The 20,226-nt window shown below is 37.9% G+C and overlaps 1 protein-coding gene across 1 annotated transcript in view; it reads left to right on the top strand.

Annotated features, from left to right (window-relative positions):
* Window positions 1-20,226, top strand: part of NRAP (nebulin related anchoring protein) — a 47,811-nt gene that overhangs the window by 14,296 nt on the left and 13,289 nt on the right. Inside the window, exons 13-29 of the mRNA XM_032116664.1 lie at window positions 789-896; window positions 1,598-1,702; window positions 4,058-4,156; window positions 4,653-4,757; window positions 6,334-6,441; window positions 7,272-7,373; window positions 7,890-8,087; window positions 8,309-8,413; window positions 10,695-10,793; window positions 11,842-11,946; window positions 12,399-12,506; window positions 13,129-13,440; window positions 14,531-14,635; window positions 16,667-16,765; window positions 18,594-18,698; window positions 19,089-19,196; window positions 19,604-19,717. Coding sequence (XP_031972555.1) covers window positions 789-896; window positions 1,598-1,702; window positions 4,058-4,156; window positions 4,653-4,757; window positions 6,334-6,441; window positions 7,272-7,373; window positions 7,890-8,087; window positions 8,309-8,413; window positions 10,695-10,793; window positions 11,842-11,946; window positions 12,399-12,506; window positions 13,129-13,440; window positions 14,531-14,635; window positions 16,667-16,765; window positions 18,594-18,698; window positions 19,089-19,196; window positions 19,604-19,717 — 2,085 coding nt within the window. The remainder of the gene's footprint in view (window positions 1-788; window positions 897-1,597; window positions 1,703-4,057; window positions 4,157-4,652; window positions 4,758-6,333; window positions 6,442-7,271; window positions 7,374-7,889; window positions 8,088-8,308; window positions 8,414-10,694; window positions 10,794-11,841; window positions 11,947-12,398; window positions 12,507-13,128; window positions 13,441-14,530; window positions 14,636-16,666; window positions 16,766-18,593; window positions 18,699-19,088; window positions 19,197-19,603; window positions 19,718-20,226) is intronic.

Consider the following 20,226-nt stretch of genomic DNA (forward strand, 5'->3'; position numbering starts at 1 on the left):
CTAGTGTGTCCTGATGTATAGCTGGGGCTCATTTTATATAGGATTATGAAAAGAACTATTATGGTATTTGGAAGAGAGGTTACTTACCGTGGACTGCTTATCTAGAGAAGTAGCAGTTAGTTGTTAATGCTGTCTGCCATAATTATTACTTATTTCATTGTGCATGTTCATTTCCTGACTGGACAGTTAGGCAGAAGATACCTCACCAGAATTCATGCCAGAGAGGAACATAATTCTTGTGTGAAAATCATCAGTGTTAATAATTATACCACTTGCATCTCATGAAATATAATTTTGTTTCATACTGCCTCTTACCATTCTCTGAAATCCCAGAGGAGTAAATATTTTGCCATACAGTTGAGATGGTAGAATGATCAACTTTTCTTGTCAAATCCCTCTCTCTGGGATTGGTGAAAGATGCACCAAAACAATCCAATTTTGTTCATTTCTTAGTGTACAAATATTGTCTCCCTGGAACTTTGTTCTAGGGTTTGTTTCTGATAAAACACAGATGTATCTTCATTGTAGGGCATTCAGGTGATATAAAGAGCAAGTAAATGATATCTTGTAGAACAAGAAACTCATGGAGGGTTTTAGCTTTTATTTTTTAAAGTACCAAGGTTGTTTTGGACTAATGAATTCCTGTATTGGAGTAACACTAGTAGACCACAGTTGTAACAATTTATCTCCCTGCTGTAAAATATGGAAACTCTGAAAAGCTGAAACTCTTCAGTAGAAAAGTTGAATATATTTTCTCAGAGTATTTATATCTTTTTTTTTTTGTACAGCTTAAGTACAAAGAAACCTACCAGAATGAAATGAAGGGTCACTATGTGGGTATGGGCATGGACAAAAGGATGCTCCATGCCATGAAAGTTGGCAGTTTGGCAAGCAATGTGAGTCCCTTTTAATCACTCTTTTATGGTTGTTGCCTACTTGTCTTTCAGTTTTTCTAGAATTAAGTTGATAGAAAACTTTAGATCATACTGTACTGAGGATCTGACAGATAGGTATGTTGAGAAGAAGGGAAATTCTGGAAACCCTTTTGTACTCTTTTATAGCTTACTGTGTGGAAGAAGTTAAAATAAGAAATTTCAGTGATCTGGCAACATACTGAGATCCTTCAGTTTTCTTTGACATCAGTAGGATGCTGAAGGTTGTTTGCCACCACCCCCAGGGTCAGACCTTTGCTGGAAAAAACAGTCTTTAATGAAGATTTCTGCATTCCAATTTAATTTACTGGGTTAGTCAAGAAGCTATTTCATTACATACCATTCCTTCAAGTACATTATTTACAAATCTGTAAGAAGCTTGAGAACTAAGCAGAAAGATAAAAGAGATGTGTCATAGGTGGAAGTTAAGTTAATGCTCCCACTGTTGGCATTGGATTAATTGAGAAGCTGAAAAAGAATCAATTAGTGGCTAAACTATGCAAATAATTTCATTTTCTTTGTCACTCATGACATTGAACTTACTTTGTTTCTTGCATTTAATATTAATATTATTGTTTCTCCTTTCCTCTTGACTGATAATTATTCAAACAAATGACAGGTGAAAAAAAAAGGAATGATTTTTTTTTGTTCTCCTTGTGTTTCAGATAGCCTATAAGTCTGATTACAAGCACGATGGTGTTGACTACAATTACCCAGCTACTCTCACTCCTTCATACCAGACAACAAGAAAGCTGGTCCCTTTGAAAGATGTAAATAATTTTATGTTGGTTTTTTTTTCCCCCTATGATTTGCATAGCCCATCATCTCACTGTAGGAGAGATTGTGATAGATTGCATGTGTCAAATGATGTTTAATTATAGGAGCAAACAGCCAGTGCCAAAAAAGTTAAAGCAAAAAAGTGCAGTGTCAAGAGGTCAGAGCAGTAGAAAGAGGTGCCATGTCCTGTTGGCTTCAGTTCAGCATAGATTGTAGAGTGATGTGAAATCAGTGACTTCTGCCCTATCCCAGCTCTGCGCTGTAAAAGTCTCACCATCCTGGGGCAGCTTCAACAGCAGCATCAAGCACTGAAGGCACTGAAAGGACAGGGAGACTAAAACATCCCTCTCATCCTTGGTGAAATCCCTGAGGATCGGTGCTGCCCTTTGAAGGGGAACTGATTGGTCACATAACCTTCCTCCAGCCTGCGGTCCATGCCAAAGGGCTGCCCTCTGTGCCTGGGCTTGAGTTACTGATGGAGCAATGTCAGGAGGTTTGTGTACTGCTGTGGGTATGTGTCCTTCGGGTAAATGAAGGATGACAGACTGTACAGCTGACTATACTTTCACCTCCCACAAACATTAAAAACTGATCTCATGTACCACTGGCAGCTTAAGCTGTGCCTTAGTTAGGAGCACAGTCACCAGGCATGGCTTATAAAATCGACAGGGAGAGAGCAGCAGCTCTGCAGGGCATTTCTGACTACCTAAGGTGTATATACCCTGCCTTTACATTGGAGTTGCAGTAAACCAGGAGCAACATGCCTTAGAGAGGTCATTAACATTATGTGAGATTTATCTGGGGCTAAACACCTTTTCCAAAAAAAAGATGGTAGCATGAAGAGCTAGAATTGAGAACCCTGATGTTTTTGAGGAAGTATTGGATATACTTCAACTCTAAGATGAACTATTGCCTCTACAGCAGTAATGTCAACTTTGCCTTTGTAAAAGCTGAAACCAGTAAAATTCAGTGTTTGATTGCTTACAGTGTGAGAGAGCTGTGTTTTTAAAGAGTAATGTAAAAAACATTTCAGCAATTCCAGTGACTCTACAATTCATAGGGTTTGAAACACACAATTCCACTGGCCACAGAGACTCAGATGCACCAGTCCTGATCTGGGATTTTGAATTAGTCCCAGGACTTGTCTGCTCCCAAACAACAAGCTTACTCTGAACTCTTTTAGGAGTACAACTCTCTCATACACTAAGCAATCACAAGTAGCAATAAATACACAATTTCAGTTAAAAAGAAAGGATCTCTTTCCATGGAATTCTCTCTGTCTCTGAGGAAGCAAATACACTGTTTTAAATACCTTGATCACTTTGGACCTTTGAGATAATTCAGGCCTTTTTTCCTAGCTTTTGTCATTCTGGCAGAATGAGCAAGTTTATGCGAGGATACCTGAGATAAGAAGGTTTGCACTGAAATTGTTTCAGTAACTCAAAGTCTCTAGAAATATGCTCCACTTTACTGGCAAGGAGGTTCTTAAGAAAATAGTTTTAAGCAATGTGATTTGCAATGTTTGCAAAATGATGATTATTAATGGTGAATATTAATGAGGGCCTACAAAATCATAATTTTTTTCTGTAGCATAGCAATGAGTTCTTTTGCAGCAACAGGTTTGAAAGGAAGCTTCACTATGATTTTTTTTATCATGCATAGTCTGTGGCTTTAACATATTTATTTTATAACTTTTTGTTGTTACTACCATATTAATGTGTTAGTAATTTAGTGGGCTCCAGTCCTCTTGATGGCTGACATTAAAATTACTTTTTTTTGTACTGTAAGTACATATTTTTCTTTTTTCATCATCCACACAAAACTGTGACCACGCAGGGAAATTCTGTGGTTAATTATTACATTAAAACTCAGTAAAGACAAAGCATAAGAGAGTTCATTTGCTTTATGCAGTGTTACACTGGACAGACCTCTTCATAGACAGTTACCAAGTTCCTTGTCTGATAAAGATAAGAAAGGACGAGGTGATGGTTAAGAATACCAATTTTATACCAACTATTTGGGGGATTTTATAGCAATGTGTTGCAGCTGATACTGCATCTTTTTAAGAATTTGTGTGTTTGACAGGAAGGGGTTATAAATTAAGCCATTTTCAGAGTGGGATGAAAACTGTGACCTCAGACAAGGAAGTTTTGAGAGCATTAACTCAGATTTCATCCAAGAGATCCTGGCATTTTTCCTCAGCTCAATTTATTATGGTTTAAGCAATGCTTTATCCAGAGTATTAGCTAACAAACTTTGTCTATTCAATCTCTCCTTTTCTGGTCTGACCATTTCTTCCTTTACTAAATTTTTTTTGGTTGTTGTTTTTTAATTTTATCTTAAATTAGGTAAACTACAGGCAAAGCATAGACAAGCTGAAGTACAGCTCTGTTGCCAGCACTCCACAAATTGCTCAAGCCAAAATAAATGCGCAGCAGCTCAGCGATGTAAGTTCTGCCAACATTAGGCACTGTTGTTTATTGGAATTATGAGATTATTTCATTTCATAGCATTGGTAGCCTTAAGTGTTTTTATTCTTGGTGGTTCTTTAGCAGATTTATAGTCAAAACAAGAATATATATTAAATGAAATCACTTTCAAAAATGTGGCAAGCATGCCAGTAGAGCTAATATTTAACTCCACTTTTAAGATTTGTATCAGTGTGCTTTGTTAGGAATTTATCTTCTGTGTATTTAAGGAAATATCTTTTGTACTCAATCAGTAGCTTTTCTATGAGTAGAATAAATTTCTCTTTCCTAGTACCTAAGTAAAAGTTATAATTGCCTTATTGCCTTCATATTTACATCAGCCATATCTATGAGTGGATCTATAATGTATGGCACCAATAACCTGAAATTTAACAGCAAGCAATCAGTCTAGTGGTTATACTTTAATTAAGTTAAAAATAACTGAGTGTCTTGCTGACTTTTTCAATATATGCAGTTGAACTACCGAGCCCAGTATGAGAAGACAAAAACAAATTACACTCTACCTCAGGATGTACCTCAGTTAGTGAAAGCAAAAGCCAATGCTGAGTTGTACAGCGAGGTAAGTCAAGCCTTGTGGAAATGCTGGCATTCATGGTGCTGTTAATAGATAGAAATTAATATAAAGATGATGACACTCTTTCTGGAAGCACTTACCATTTATCATTTGGCTTTGTACTAAACAACATGAAATATGGTGCCCAGAATAGACAGAGATCCAATTTCAAGGACAGTGAAACCTCTAGACTTCTTTTTTCCAAGACATTTTCAGATGATCTGAATTTCTTTAAATAAGTAAATCAGTATTAACTTCACAAAACTAGCTGCTTCTGAGGTGATATTTTTATGAAGATCCAACATTTGCACAGTTCTAGCAATCCAAGTCCGCTGAAGTCAATGGAAAGAAACAGTGAATTCAGCAAACTTGGATCAAGCACACTGTTGCTCCATTCATACTTCCTGACAATATATAGTGATTCACTTAGAGTCTTGTGTGTTAAAATCAAATGGTTGCAGGAAAAGTTGAATTTCTATTTAATTTTTAAAGTATTTTTCAGGCCTCCATTGTCATAGATAGTTTTGGAGAGAAAAAAGCCCAAGACAAATAAGTGCAAAATGAGAAAAAAACCTTCAGATATTACTGGTGTGACTTTTATTTTTTAACCAGTTTCATGATTTTTCATGGTTCTGAGTTGGCATTACTGCAAGTTTTTTGCATCTTGTGTTCTTCCCCTAAGTTTTTTTGGAGTTGTTTTGGTGCAGTGTTGTGGAGGAACATTCTTTGCGACTGTACTGGATTGGGATGCATGCTCATTGTTAGATACTGGTAAAATACAGACATGCAAAAGCCAAATCCAGAAACTGGGGCTTCCTGAAAACCTTCTGCCTTCATTAGGTGCACGCATAACATGAATGAAGCCATACTTGACCTTGCTTTAATGGAATTTCAAGTGGAATCTTGAAAAAGAACTTAAAAAACTATTACTTTAAGTTCCACTAACTTTCAAAAGTTAAGGATGTGATTCTCCTGCATTTCATCTGTGTTTGTGAGATAGTGTGGCTCACGAGTGTGCTTTTGAAGACAATCTGACCATAAGGGCTGCTTCACTGACCTGTGCTTCACGTTGTGGGGTGGTCTCAGAGCACACGAGCTGGATTCCTTTTGAATGCCCTCTAACAGCTCATGTAAAGAACTGCAGCTTCAAATTCAGTGCATGGGACTTGACTGGTTGTAGTTTGGGGGTGGGAAAGAAAAATTCTGAGATGAGTGGTGTGATGTCTGGTTCTTAGCTAGCTGTTCTGCCTATAGATCAGCTCCTATAGATCTCTACTATTTGCGTAAGTAGACATAACCAGAGGCACTTTTGAAAAACCCTCCCTCCTCCATATTTGTCTGAAAATGAGAGTTATTAGTGGTTGTTCTGGGACATTAAGTGCCTGTGAACTCCAAGAATAAAATTTTGACTCTATCCTAGACAATTAATTAGCTCAAAATTACAATGAATTGTGACTTAAGAAGGTCCCAGTTTGTGGACTGAGCATATTTATACTTCTGTTTTTCTCTGAGCCATTTCCATGTTTGTTTGAAAATCCTGTGTTTATGTGTCTGTGACATGTTGTTGTCTTTCCTTTCTCAGATTAAGTACAAAGAAGGCTGGGAGAAGAGTAAGGGCCAGGGCTTTGAAATGAAACTTGATTCTCTGCCTTTACTTGCTGCCAAAGCATCAAGAGATCTTGCCAGTGATGTATGTGACATTTAGTTACCTGGGAATTATTCTTTATATAAGTAGCTGTAGCACAGGGAAATAAAGCTTAGTTCTCTTCATCTGGATTTTTAATCAAGATGCATTTGGCTGTCCATCTTTCTCAATGGCTAATGAACAGTTGGAAAATTTCTCAGATTCTGCTGTGAAATTTCACTCTTCAAAAAAAATTTTTTTTAAATCATTTGTACAGAGCGAAGCAAAATTTTCACAATAAACCCATAGTGAAATTCAGTGTTTTGAATTGTTTATAGCCTCAAAAATAGTGTTATCATCTACTACAAAGGGAATTCATATTTCTTTAGTCTGCTTCCTTAACATAAACACATGTATATAAAAAAAATTGCAAACAAAATCTTTCTAAACAACTTATATCAAGATTTTTAACCTGTCGAGAGGCAGAAAAGGGAGACACTTTTTCTGCAGGTGGAAAGTGTTCAGCAGTGGTGGGGATTCTGAAATCCCACCTCATTAAGAAAATCAAATCTTGAATTCCTTGCTTGGATTGATTTCTTATCTTTGCCTCTAAGAACGAGATAATTTAGCTAATCAGAAGAATTAAAGTTTATAAACATATTCACCTCAGAGGGCTGAGCCTTAAGGAATGAGGTTAGAGACCTCATAAATGAGACTGACCTTGCATCTTTGGAATTTCTGAGAAAATCTGGGAAATTTGAAGTGACAATGAGAGAATCAGACTAAGCTCTTCTAAATTTTGACTATCCAAATCACCAGTGAAAAACATATTGCTTATCTCATGGGTAATTGGAAATATTCTTCGATTTACGTCTTTTTTGGGTTTTTTTGGACAGATTAAATATAAAGAAGAATATGAAAAAACAAAAGGAAAAGCAACTGCAACCAAGGATTCAAGACTTTTGCACTCTCTGAAGGTGGCCAAGATGAGTAGTGAGGTAGATTATTTCTCTTACTCAAAAGACGTTTTTCATAATTAGAAAACTTTCAGCAACACTATGCAATCTACCACTGTTACTGCTCTCACTGTAAGAGATTCTTGGAAGCATTTAACAAAATTGGTTTTCCTTCCCCCATCTGTTAATCTGCAATGGTTGCACAGCAGGGGATTTTGGGCAATGGTGTCCTTATTTTGGGGCAGGGAAATAACATCCTATTAAAACCTCAATATGAATAAAATATCATCATATTAAAACCTCAATATAAAAACTTCTACACAGAACTTTCAAGTCTGTAAAGGTATGTTTAAAAGTAAGGTGCACTGTAATAGAGAAAATGTCTCTAGAATCTGGAAAATTTAGCCTGGCATCTGTTTTGTCCTGTATAGGGCCTGATTTCTACATGTTTGGAGTTTTTTTGCCTAATCTACATAAGGACCCAAACAAGAGGGGTGATTTAAAATAGCTTTGCAATATCTGATACAGACAGTCTGTTTTCATTGCTTCTCTTTCTAGATTGCCTACAAAAAAGGGTTTGAGGAGAGCAAGGCCCATTTCCATCTGCCCATGGATATGATAAACCTGAGGCACGCTAAGAAGGCTCAAGCGCTTGCCAGTGACTTGGATTATAGAACGAGACTCCATGAGTACACTGTGCTTCCAGAAGATATGAGGACCAAGTGGGCAAAGAAGGCCTATGATCTCCAGAGTGATGTAAGATGATGTACACCCAGCTTAACTGTTAAAAACAGTATAAGTGATTATAGACTTTTTCCATTTGATCTTAATTCTCATTTCATATCAGCACTGTCTGATTGTACTATGGCTTTTTAAAATGTCTTTGCAGTGACTTTGAAACTGGAGAGGGTGCACATGTTACTTGCAAACATTATACTTGTGTTCCCTGTGCCAATAAATGTAATTTTCCTCTGCAGCTCCAATATAGGGCAGATCTGACATGGATGAAAGGAGCTGGATGTATCACAGAAGGAAGTCTTAATATACAACAAGCCAAAAAGGCAGGAGATTTAGTCAGTGAGGTAAGCAAAGTGCTCAGGCATCTGCATGTTGTTTGTTCAAAGCTTTATGCACACTTATTCCATTACATTATGTGGAATAGGTAAGGAATTCCTAACAAGGAATATCTGAGAAATGGAAAAACCGATGGAAATAATTTAGTTATTCAATAGTTTAGAAGATCCTGGGTTAGAGATTAAAATTATTTTATGTAATTATCAAAATAATCTGTGAAGTAGAAATCCTCATAGTTGTGCTTCCACCTCTTTTCATTCACCTGCCCATTTTGCAGAGCAGCATTGAATTTCCATTGAGTTTCTTGTGCTACGTGAAGCACAGAGAGGCTTTAAGGAGCAGTATTGAAAAATTAGATATTTGTTAGCCATGTTTGAAAATTTCCTTGCTCCTTGGCAAGTAGGGGCTGTGACTTTACTGTCAGCTTCAGCTTTTCCTGCTTTTCTTTGCTTTTGCTTTATTAATTCGTGGCTTTGCACTGCCAATAAACTGATGGAAGTAAACTTCCTCAGCTTCTCAGCTATGGTTGAGGAGGCTCACTAGTACTAGGAAAACTAGAGAACAGTGAGAAGAATAAATTAGGGGAAGTTTGACGGGAAGGATAAAATCCCACTTAGTTCTGGAAGGAAGAACAGAAGCCAGCTAGTTACTGGTGATCACACTCTGGCACCTTGGGTATCTGACATCCTCTCACTACTCCTACAAGGGGAAAAAGTACATCTTAGAAACAAAAGAAGAGCAGCTACCTCAGATCTGGTGTCTTGCTAGGGATAGACTGACATCTGCTTCTGGGGTGTGCTGTAGTAATAATCACTTCCACAAATATTTAATCCATAATGATCTGCCTTTGCATTCCAGTGCTGTGCAAGGCCACAAGATGGCTGACAGTCACTTAAACTGGAGACTGGTGGATATTATTTTAGAGATCTCTGTTGCCATACAAAGCCTGGCGTTTTGTCATTTCTTTGCAGGATGTCACTACATTGTGTTCCATGCAATGTGACAAAACATGCTGTTTTTAATCTGCCTCCCTCCCTTCCAGGTTTCTAAAATAAAGCGATGAGCACCTCTTTGAAGTGCTGCATGCTTTTTTAACTTCTGTTTTGTGTTCCCCTAGCAGAGACACAGTGTAAACTGATCTGTTCACCCATCAGTTCAAATAGAAGAATTTCTCTCCTGAAATGCCAGATTATGAAAAAAAAAGCATTTACACCCTTTCTAGGTGGAATGCCCCACTTCATGACTGAACTGGTAGAATAAGAATTCAATTAACATATACTAGAAGTGTTTGCTTGGTCTCCCCTGTTACACTGTGGTCTTGAAACAGAGTCCCACATTTCCTTGCACTATCTCAAAGAAAGAAAGTATGCTTAGCTCGCTCTCAAATGAGTGGTGCAAAAGGCTGAGGCAAAGACGTTAATTTGAAGCAGGCCTGTTCTGAAGCCTGATGAAGTCAGTTAAAGTTTTCCATTCACTTCAGTGTGTTCCAGATGTAAAACAAAAAGTAAAATGGAATGAAACTATGGACAGTCTTATTTATCAAACTAAAAATATTACTCTCTATGCACATTTGTCTGTTCAAATGGATTTTATATAAGTACTGGCACCAGAGGATGAAAAATATTGTTCATTTTTTTCTATATCTGAGACTTTAGCCTTTTGGAGGCCTGTCACAGCTGTTCATCCTAGAAAGGCTTGACTGCGGTGTCTGTGCTGAGCTCTACTTTGAAAAGAGGAAGATTTTGAGAGGAAGGGGAAGATTTTGGATTCAAGTTACTTCCAGGACTCTGAAATTGCTCACTCTAATTTAATTATAATCTTAATAATTTAAAAATATCTCAGTAACATGCATTCAGTGATTTGAACCACCCATGCATATGCTTGAATAGTCTCTTATAAGGAAATGAGATAGTAACACTGACTGTGTGGCTTATCAGCTCTCTTGGGTCCTGACTTAAGTCATACCCAGGTTGTGAACACCACTCACTGGCTGGTGTGCAACCTTAGTCCTGTAAGACATGTAGATAGTACATCTGGCACCAAAGATATCCATGCCTGCAGTGTCAGCAACAGTGCCCTTGGCACACACTTGCACTGCCCTCCTCTCCTCAAAATACCAGCAGTGGGTAGTACTTGGAAGGTTATTTTATTGACACCTGTGCTAAAGCTGTCTTGGGAATTTACAGGGCACTTTTGGCTCTCTCAGTTGTTTTTTTACAAACTGATACATTTTTGGGGGAGGGCAAGTACTGTAGAAAATTTTGTATAACTTGGTTTAATTTGCTGTAGACAAAGTACAGGCAGAAGGCTGATGCTCTGAAGTTCACCAGTGTGGCTGACAGTTCTCAGATCAAGCATGCCAAGAAAAGCCAGGAACTTCAAAGTGATGTGAGTCCTTGACTGAATTTGTCTCTTTGCAAGTAGCTTAGGCATAGTGTGGTCATTCCTGACATATGTACACCAGTGTGATGGTGAGAGAGCCCCCAGTCATGAAACCTTTCAATATATAAAGTTTCTTCAGATCCATTCTAAGGGGGTTTATTTGTTTATTTGATTAGTTCTGTCCTTGAATTCTTTGAACTAGAACAACAGCAACAAAAATCAAGCACCACTGAGAATGGGCTACTGACTCCTGTTACTTCTCTGTTGTGTGCTGGACAAGCTGCCTTTCTGTGTGTGCTGAAATCAGAATAGTAACCATAGATTTAGAGCTTTATAGGAGGGACTTCCTTTTCTATGGGATGTAAGAAATGTAACAATCTGTGAAATAGGGCATATTTTCATAGTTTTTCAACAGCTCCTCCAAGAACTTCATGGGCTAAAACAGAGCAGTTAATTTCTCTGCTGTTGTAGCCCTGGGATATAAAATGGGGGTGATTGCTACTTGGATCATAAAAGGTCCTTGATGTTTTCAGTCAAAGTTGGAATGTTAGTCCTCACTGGAGTATTGTGTCAGCTGTTACATCTAGGTCGCAAATATTGTCTGCAGATTCAATTGCTTGGTGTTCTTCATTTCATGCCTAGAATTCTCTGTTTCTATGTCCTATTAAAAACTTCCATTCTATCCAAGAAGTAGCAACAGTTTAACATTGGGTGAAATATGTTCTTGCATGCATTCTGTATAGAGTATGAATTGCTGTCAGCTTTATAGCTAGCTAAGTAGCTAACTTTGGGAAAGAGAATTAAAGTATCCTAATATGTGTGTTGCTTCACAGCTTCCTTGAAATTTAACTGTATCTAGTTTGGTCAACCTGACTCTGTAGGTCAGTTTTTAAATCCATATTTAACAAAAAAAAATTCAAGATGCTAAAGAAAACCTCTCCAAAAAAGTTAACCCTAACAAATCCTTGAATATTTGGGTGTTTTAACCAGTGCTCCTTCAACATTAAATGTGGACTACTGCTTTTATTGACCATGCTTTGCTTCCTGTGGACAGGTTGCCTACAGGTCAGGGAAAGAGCAATTTCTTCATCAGTACACCATCAGCAAAGATGACCCTGTCTTCATGCTGGCCAAAGCAAACGCTGCCAATATCAGTGAGGTACTGTGTGATTCCCTCACTCCTGTGGATAGTTACAGCTGCTGTGAAATACTTGTTCTGTAGGTAACAGTTATGTCCGTTCTCTGAGAAGGTCCTCATGTTTTAGGTGTAAAAACTTGAAATTTAATTACATGCTCCTAATAAACAGTAGTCACATCTGCTGTTCTGAAGACTTGCCACTTTTAGAGTTTGAAGCTGTGCATTTTTCACATGCTTCCAGGTGAGTGACACACTGGCAGTTTCACTGGAACCAGTGAGATATTGGAGTTGCAGTAACCACAGTATCCACAGTTACAGGATGTGAGGGAAGACACCAGGATCTGATCCGTAGCCATGTGGTTTCCGGGCAGAGAGTGTAGGAGGGACTCATTACTTGAGTTTTCACTGTGACTATAGAACAAATAGAGTGGATTGATAGTAATAAAGAAATTGTGTTGTTGTCATCTCTTTAGAAACTCTACAGGAGTAGCTGGGAGAAGCAGAAGGAAAAAGGATTTGTGCTTCGTCTGGATGCTTTGTCATTCTTGACAGCTAAGGCAAAGAGGGATCTGGCAAGTGATGTGAGTATGGACTCCATCAGCCTTCTTTATTCTTAGGACAGCTGACAGTCCAGGCTGCTGCTAGTGTTGGGGATGTGTCACATATGTCTCAGTGCCCTGAGCCACCCTCACTCGATTCATGCTAGGGAGCGATGGAGGAGTTGTCTGGGTGATTGGCATTCTGTAATTAGTCAGAAGGTTTGCTCTGAGCAATTCAGAGCTTTTCTCCACATGCTAGCTGTGTTTTCCTATTCTCATTTTGACCTGAGGGTGAATTCTAGAACTCAAAATGAAGTGGAAATCTCCTGCGAAACATCATAACTCAATACATCTATGTCTGGCCAGAAAATTCCTGAAAGAACCTTCTGACCTCAGTGCTTGAAAAATGTTGTTTTTCCTAGAGAGAACCAAAAAGAAAGTATTTCTTGTAGGTTTTGGTGAACATATTATTGTCAAGAAAGGGCTTATTCTTTATAAACACTAATTTCTAAGACATTCCATTTCTCTTTTGCAAATGATCTTACTTGCTTGTATCGAGGACCCAGCATGTCACAACACTGACAGACCATTGCTTTACTACTAGTAGAGCTGTCAGTTTGGCAGCTTAGATCATTTACTCTTGGTCTATTTGTTTTCTTCACAGGTTAAATATAAGGAAGGTTATGAGAAGATGAAGGGTAAGCTCATTGGAGTAAAAGCTGTGGAGGAAGATTCGCAGATGGCTCATTCCCTGCAAATGTCAAAGCTGCAGAGTGATCTGGAGTACAAGAAGGCCTTTGAGGGCACAAAGAGTCAGTTCCAGATCCCCATGGATATGGTTAACCTTGTCCATGCCAAAAAGGCTCAGAATTTGGCCACAGATATAGGATACAAGACATCCCTCCATCAGTACACAGCCCTGCCTACCGACAGGAAAGTGGCATGGGCCAAGTGGGCCTACGGATTGCAAAGTGATGTAAGTCCAGACCTTCATGTACATCCATACCCTTCCATCCAGCCCATTCTCAGCCCCACTTAGGGCTGACTTTCTTCAGACATTTATGCTTTTAATGCCATGACACCTTTATGCAGCTAAGTTTTCAGCTATTTCAGTTTTTTCAGCTATTTCAGTGAATAGCTATTTTTCAGCTATTAAACAGTGAATATTAACACAGTAAATATTAACCACTTACTTCTTCAAGAGATATATTTAAGTTGTGCAGTGTTTTTGAGGAGAGTTATAACTCCGTTTATGAGCATGGCTTCTTCAAAGCCTACTTCAAATGTTAATAAAACTCTAGGATTCCTATATGATGTACATTTATTTTTGTTTCCTAATGTGCAGGGAGGTTAAATAATGCATGGTGATAAAATTGGTGATAAAATTCCATATGGAGACCACATGTTCAGCTGTAACCATCAGATGAACTGTCTGATACTGTAAACTGTTACTTTAAGTTAGACTTTCCATTCTGAGGTTTTAACTGAGAACTTTTCAAGGAGACTGAGGTAGAAATGTGTACAGGCCTTGTTGAGATATGGCTGCTGAAACATTTCTGGCATCTTTGAGAAACCTGACTTACAGTCAACATTTGAAATTCAGGTAGGAGAGATTTTGTGAGGAAAGTGAGAAGTACTCCTGTACTTTCCTCCTTAAAAGACACATGGAAAAACAAACAAAGCACAATGCTTTCTCTCCAGTAAAACAAAAGGGTATGGTTTGGGAAACGCTAAGTATCATTTTCTTATAATTGCAAGTCATGAATGATCTTTTAAAGAGTGCTCTATACAAATAAAAATGAAGTTAGAGAAAAACTGCAAACATCAGTGACGTGTAGACCACTTTTAAAAATTACCTTGCAAAGTATATTGCACAAGTACTGGTGAGTCCTCATTCTTCTATTTCATTCTGTATTTTTTTTGCTTTCCTTGCAAATATGCAATAGTGAATAAAACAAAAGCAGGCACTAATTTGACTTCATTGTTGTTCCTGAGATGTCTGAATCCTTTAATGGCATTTTAAGTGTATGAACACCAACAATAGGACTTTTTTTTTCCTTTGTCAGAACCGATACAGAGCGGATTTGAACTGGATGAAAGGAGCTGGATGGATAGCCACTGGGTCATTAAATGTGGAACAGGCTAAGAAGGCAGGAGAACTCATTAGTGAGGTGAGATTTCATGACAGCATGTAACAGAATTTGCTGCATAATGCGTGCAAAATGTCTGTATAAAATTAAAATAATTTCCACTCAAAGGGGAAAGAAAAAGGCATACCACATGAAAGCCCTCAAAACCAGGGATAGGACTGGTAATTAGAGGGAAACCAGATACCAAACACATACCAGTAGGAGTCCATATAGCCTTTGCAAAAACAAAGTAGGTGACAAATGATATTATGAATAATAATGGCAATCAAACAGTGCTCAATTGCTAACCACTAGCCTACCTTTTTAATGAAGAAAAACAGGAGAGATGATGAAAACGTGGAGTCATTTGACCCAGAACCTTCTTTTATAATAGATACACGTTTCCTTCTTGCTCATTTTTCATATACATTCATGCTAGCTATTGAAATTCATATAGATATCTCTGTCTGTAGCTATCTGTCAGTAGTTTTCATCCTTATTTCTCCCTATAACCAATATCACTTACAGGGGAAAGCATACTCTAGAATACTTTGTGCCTGTCCCACGAGGTCTTCAAATGAAGTTCTGGCGAAAATAGTTAAAAGGTTCATGGTATTCTGCTCCTCTTGTTTCAGAGAGAGTCCTACTGGCCAAATCTGTTGCTGTAAGAGATTGAATCCTGTGATTTTTCAAGAACTATGATGCAGGAATCATGTGTCCATTCATGCTGCAGGGTCTCAGAAAAATACAGTCATCCTTTCACAACTGATTGCTAACACCATTTTTTCCCCATGTAATTATCTATTGTGAAGAAGGATGATATTTTAGACACAATAAATGATATCTTCAGCTAGCGTCAAGCAAGGTAGTTTCATAAAAGCTAGTACAGTAACGCCATCTGGAATAGTAACTGTGGATGTGTATAGGTATTCCATTTGGTTGTTACAGTTGTGAAAACTGATGAGTAGAAATTTGACCTCCTAGGTTGTCCATCTCAACCTTTTTGTGAGTACTAAGCAATGTTAGGTTGATATGAGCCTTGTCCTTTCTTACACATGCACGTGACTAGCCCTTCTAACACTGCTAAAAAACAATTGCCAGAATATAATTTCTAGCAATTTTATGCAGAGATGCTCTGGTCTACTCCACTTTGACTCCAAATCTGATCAAGACAAGGTATAAACCACTTTTGTCCCCAGTTAAAATTAGTATGATTACTCATTTTTAAGGTGTTACTTTCGGAACCCAAAACATTACTTATAAGCTTATAATACTTTTAAGTGCTTATGTGTTTTACTTTGGTATTTTTAGTCTTCAAAGGGTCAAAATGTTGCTTCAAATAAACTTCTTTTGGTCAGAGCTCAGTTTAAAAGAAAATGACAAGCCACGAGTTCATCTTGTGCATTTGGAAAATTTAGTATGTGCTATTTGGAGAAGTGATAAGGGTACTGATGGATTTAAGACAACTTCTGCAGGAAGTGAAGCTTTTAGTGACAGGGCCAGATGGAAAAAGTGTCATTTTTCCATTGAACTGCCCACACCTCAGAGGTTACTATGGGTCCTTAACAACAAGTAAAATTAATGTCATTATCTAGAAGATATGCCATAACGATTAGGTACAGTGTCAATGGTTGCACAGATTTGCTGCAGGTCTAAGGAGGTAACCTAAACCCCTTAACAATAAGTTAATTAATTGCCATTATTAACACACCACAATTGTATATAATTTCTTGCTTAAAGGAACTGTAAGTTAAAAATACAGTCAATCATGCTCTATTTGAAGTAATATAAAAAAGATTTTAAAATCCGAAGTTCTGGAGTATTTAGGTAAGCAGAACCTGATTTTGAAATATTTTTCTTAAATTTAAATATTAATATTAATTGGCAAAAGGTTATTGTTAAATTGAAACAAATATTAATCTGAAAGTACCTAGGACATAAAGATGAGGAAAGAGGAATAATAATTATGTTCACAAATTCACTCTAATCTCCAGCAACCTATGATTTTTCTCTTTCAAATAGCATGAAAGAGCAGCACAAAATTCACAGCTTTGATCTTTTTCTGCTCAACAGAAGAAGTACCGTCAGCATCCATATGCTTTGAAGTTTACCAGTATTAAAGACACTCCTGAGATGATCCAGGCTAGAATTAGTTATAACCAGGCTGTGGATGTAAGTTATAATGTATATACATTATGATTATAAGAGTGGTATCCTCTTTGAACGACCTGATTGAAGCACTGGCTTTCTCTCTCTTTCTTTCTCTGAGATTATCCTTGGGAGCCATGAAACTTCTGTATTCTTGTGTGGTGCATCCCACAAAGAGCATGTTTCTAACTTGGATTGGGAAGCCATAGAGATCCCACCGAAGTGAATGGGATTTTCATACAGAAAGTGCTTTCTGTCCCATTTATTTTCAGAAGTAAAATTTAGGACTAAGACTGACTTTGACCTTTAAAAAATTTTGGCCTTTTGATATTCACTGAGGAAGAACACATTTGGAGTTCTTTCCCCCTTTCAAACATCTTTCAAATTTCAGTTTCTGCATGTTCTTTGGAAATAAAATGTAAGGCAGCATGACAAGGAAGAAAAAATAAATTATTTCAAGCTGTCATCCTGCTGAGAGAGAAATCCAGGAGGGGGAACCTTAAAGGGAAGAATTGAGGCTGTTTGGTGTTTAAACATGTTTATTTTTAATAGAAGAGCGATTTAAAAATATTGTAGACTTAACTGGGATAATACAGAAGTGAATAATAAGCAAAAGTCACTCAAAAAAGACAAGTTTCAAACATGAGAGGATGTTTTATGGTGAAAATAGAAATTTTTAAAGTGAAGGAGAAGATGAAAGACTTTGTGTAAAACACATGCTATTGTAATACTTTTGGTGTCTGTGCCTTTGGTTTAATTAATAAGATCCAAAAGGCTTACATCTCAGGCAGGATAAATATAAGTCATTTTGTTCCACTGAGCCACAGTCAAAATCAGTCTGGTGCTCTACTTCTTCACACATGGAGTGCTCATTAATTTTCCTCTTATGGAGCTGCAATACAAGTGGGCCCAGCTGCTAAAAAAAGTGTCAGATAGGTGGAATGGAGGGGTCTATTCTAATCTAGAGGGTCTTGAATGCTCCTGCAGAAATAATAGCTTGGGAAAGGCATGTCAGGTGCTCCAGACATGGGTCTTATCTAAGGCAAAAAGGCGTCTGTCTGCACCCATCTGAAAATTATGGTGTCAATGTAAGAAGAAAACTAGGCTAGGAAAGAAAAATATTTTAGAAGGAGAACTCTGCAGAGCCATTGCAGGGGAAGTTCCAGTTGCAGTTAACTGCATAGAACTCCTCTTACCTGTCTGCAGACACCTGAATGTTATCTGGTCCTGGGCCAGCCCTGTGCTCTTCCTCCAAGGGCTGATTCTAGAGGCACACACAGACACCCCTTTTATGATGGAATAAGTCGCCCTCTGAGGTTTTTAAATCTTATCCCATTGACTATTGAGAACCCTCTTGCAACTAAGTCGGGAAATAAATTTGGAGTAATTGCACAGATAATTACCATCCCATTTATCTGCTAAAATTGAACACCTTTGGAGAGAGGTGTTTGGGGAACTTCAGCTCCCTGGATTTCTGTGGAATTTCAAAGTGTTGGTGGGCCACTCATTGCTGCACATCCTTAATGACTACTGTTTATTCTTCTTCCCTCCACTCACATATGTTAGAAGTTTTATCAAATTAATATTCAAATATCTGAATTTTCATATACATTGATTTACACACTCAAAACTTCAAGGAGCTCCTCTCTAGCATACTCTAGCTGATAAGTGTATCAGACTCCCAAAGCCTTTTGAATCCATTTTGACTGATACAATTACCTGTATTTATTAATGCCTCTGTTGCTTTTCTGTAGTGTTTGCTTTCCATAAACCTAATTGTTAATGTTTCTGTTTGAACTAATGATTGAACATGTAGTGAGTACTTGCTACTGAAATTCATCTCTGTTTGCAGAGGCTGTACAAGGAGCATGGAGAGAGTATAAAGCATCAGTATACACCAACGACAGATCTTCCTGAAATCCTTCAGGCCAAATTAAATGCTATGAATATCAGTGAGGTATAAACCTGGCCTTTAATATTTTAAAGGAAAGTGGAAATGTTGATAGTGCTTTGATGTTTGTCCTAAACAGGAAATCATAGTAAATTTCTTTCCTTTCTCCAGTATATGATCATTCTATGGTCTAAATATTTCTGAAGTAATACAGGAAATCAAACTTCTTGTCCAAATTCACCTACATTAGAAAGATTAAGAATGAACAAACAAATAGTCTTTTATGATGTACATTTGTCTTGTGATAATTCCTGTTGTGCATTGATAGTTTCATTTGTGATTGACCTGTGCATTAGAATAGAATGAAACTCATGTGGTAACGTAGGAACTCAAAAATGCTGCAATGTCAACCCTCTGAACAGCAACTCTTCTTTATTTCTGTTCCATATTTCCTAGACTCATTACAAAGAGTCCTGGAGAAGGATGAAGGATGGTGGCTATCAACTGAAACTGGATGCCATCCCCTTCCAGGCAGCAAAGGCTTCGGGTGAAATCATAAGTGATGTATGTGAACTTATGGCTGATATTGTCTAGTAGGACATACAGGCTGTATCTGCCCTGCTGAGGGACTCTTGATGGAAGCAGCATGTCCAGCCAGCTCCACACCTGGGAGACATTTGGCCTCGGACTAGTTAGTGGTGCTTTTGGAGGTGCAGCCACAATGAGGTGTTACTGGTAAATAAGCAAAGGCAGGTTTGTGAAAGCAGAGCTGAGAAGTGACTGGACAATCACAGGGATTGCAGTTGGGTGAGGTCTTCCTAGAACCCACTAAGGCTTCATTCAGTTTTATTATCCTACTGAGTATGGTCAGAATTTACTGTGTTATGAAACCCCTCTTATTCAGGTTTTAACAGCTGGACTAACATTTCTCTTCACTGCTATCCACATTTCTATTCTTACTTCCTTTTTAGTACAAATATAAGGAAGCATTTCAGAAAATGAAGGGGCAGATGGCTGGTTCATGTGGCCTGGATGGTGACATTCGTATTGCTCATTCAGTCCATGCAACATCTCTGCAGAGTGATGTAAGTACAAGAAAGAAGATGGGCATTCTTGGTTTCCTAACTGCAAGTCATTCCTCAAGGAAGATGCACTTAGCTGTGGACTAGCTGTGGAATAGCCTACTTATTTATAACTTAGGGCTTTCTGTCCCACTTTCCAGATATGTAAATATAATCGTGATATTCTTGCCATTCGGCTATGTTATTTACAGTAACATTAATTTGACAGTAAAAGGAGCCTGTGTTCTAGCACACTCCCCTGCTTCTAACCACTGCTGCCTATCACAGAATATTTCACTCTGTGAAAGCATCACTCAGAGGCAGGTCTAACTGAGAATCAGCACTGGTCTTTGTACAGAAGTAAATTAAATTAGTTATTCAGCGTTTATTTTCAATTTATTGTTTTTCTGAAAGACTAAAGGATGAACGAGTTTATGGAATTTCAAGCTGGACTTTTTTGGCTGGGGAATGGTTCCCACCTCATCTTGAGATGTGCCAAGAATCACATCATTTTTGTTTGCTTGTAAGGATTG

This window comes from Corvus moneduloides, chromosome 8 (assembly GCF_009650955.1).
Source record: "Corvus moneduloides isolate bCorMon1 chromosome 8, bCorMon1.pri, whole genome shotgun sequence".
Classification (NCBI taxonomy): Eukaryota; Metazoa; Chordata; class Aves; order Passeriformes; family Corvidae; genus Corvus; species Corvus moneduloides.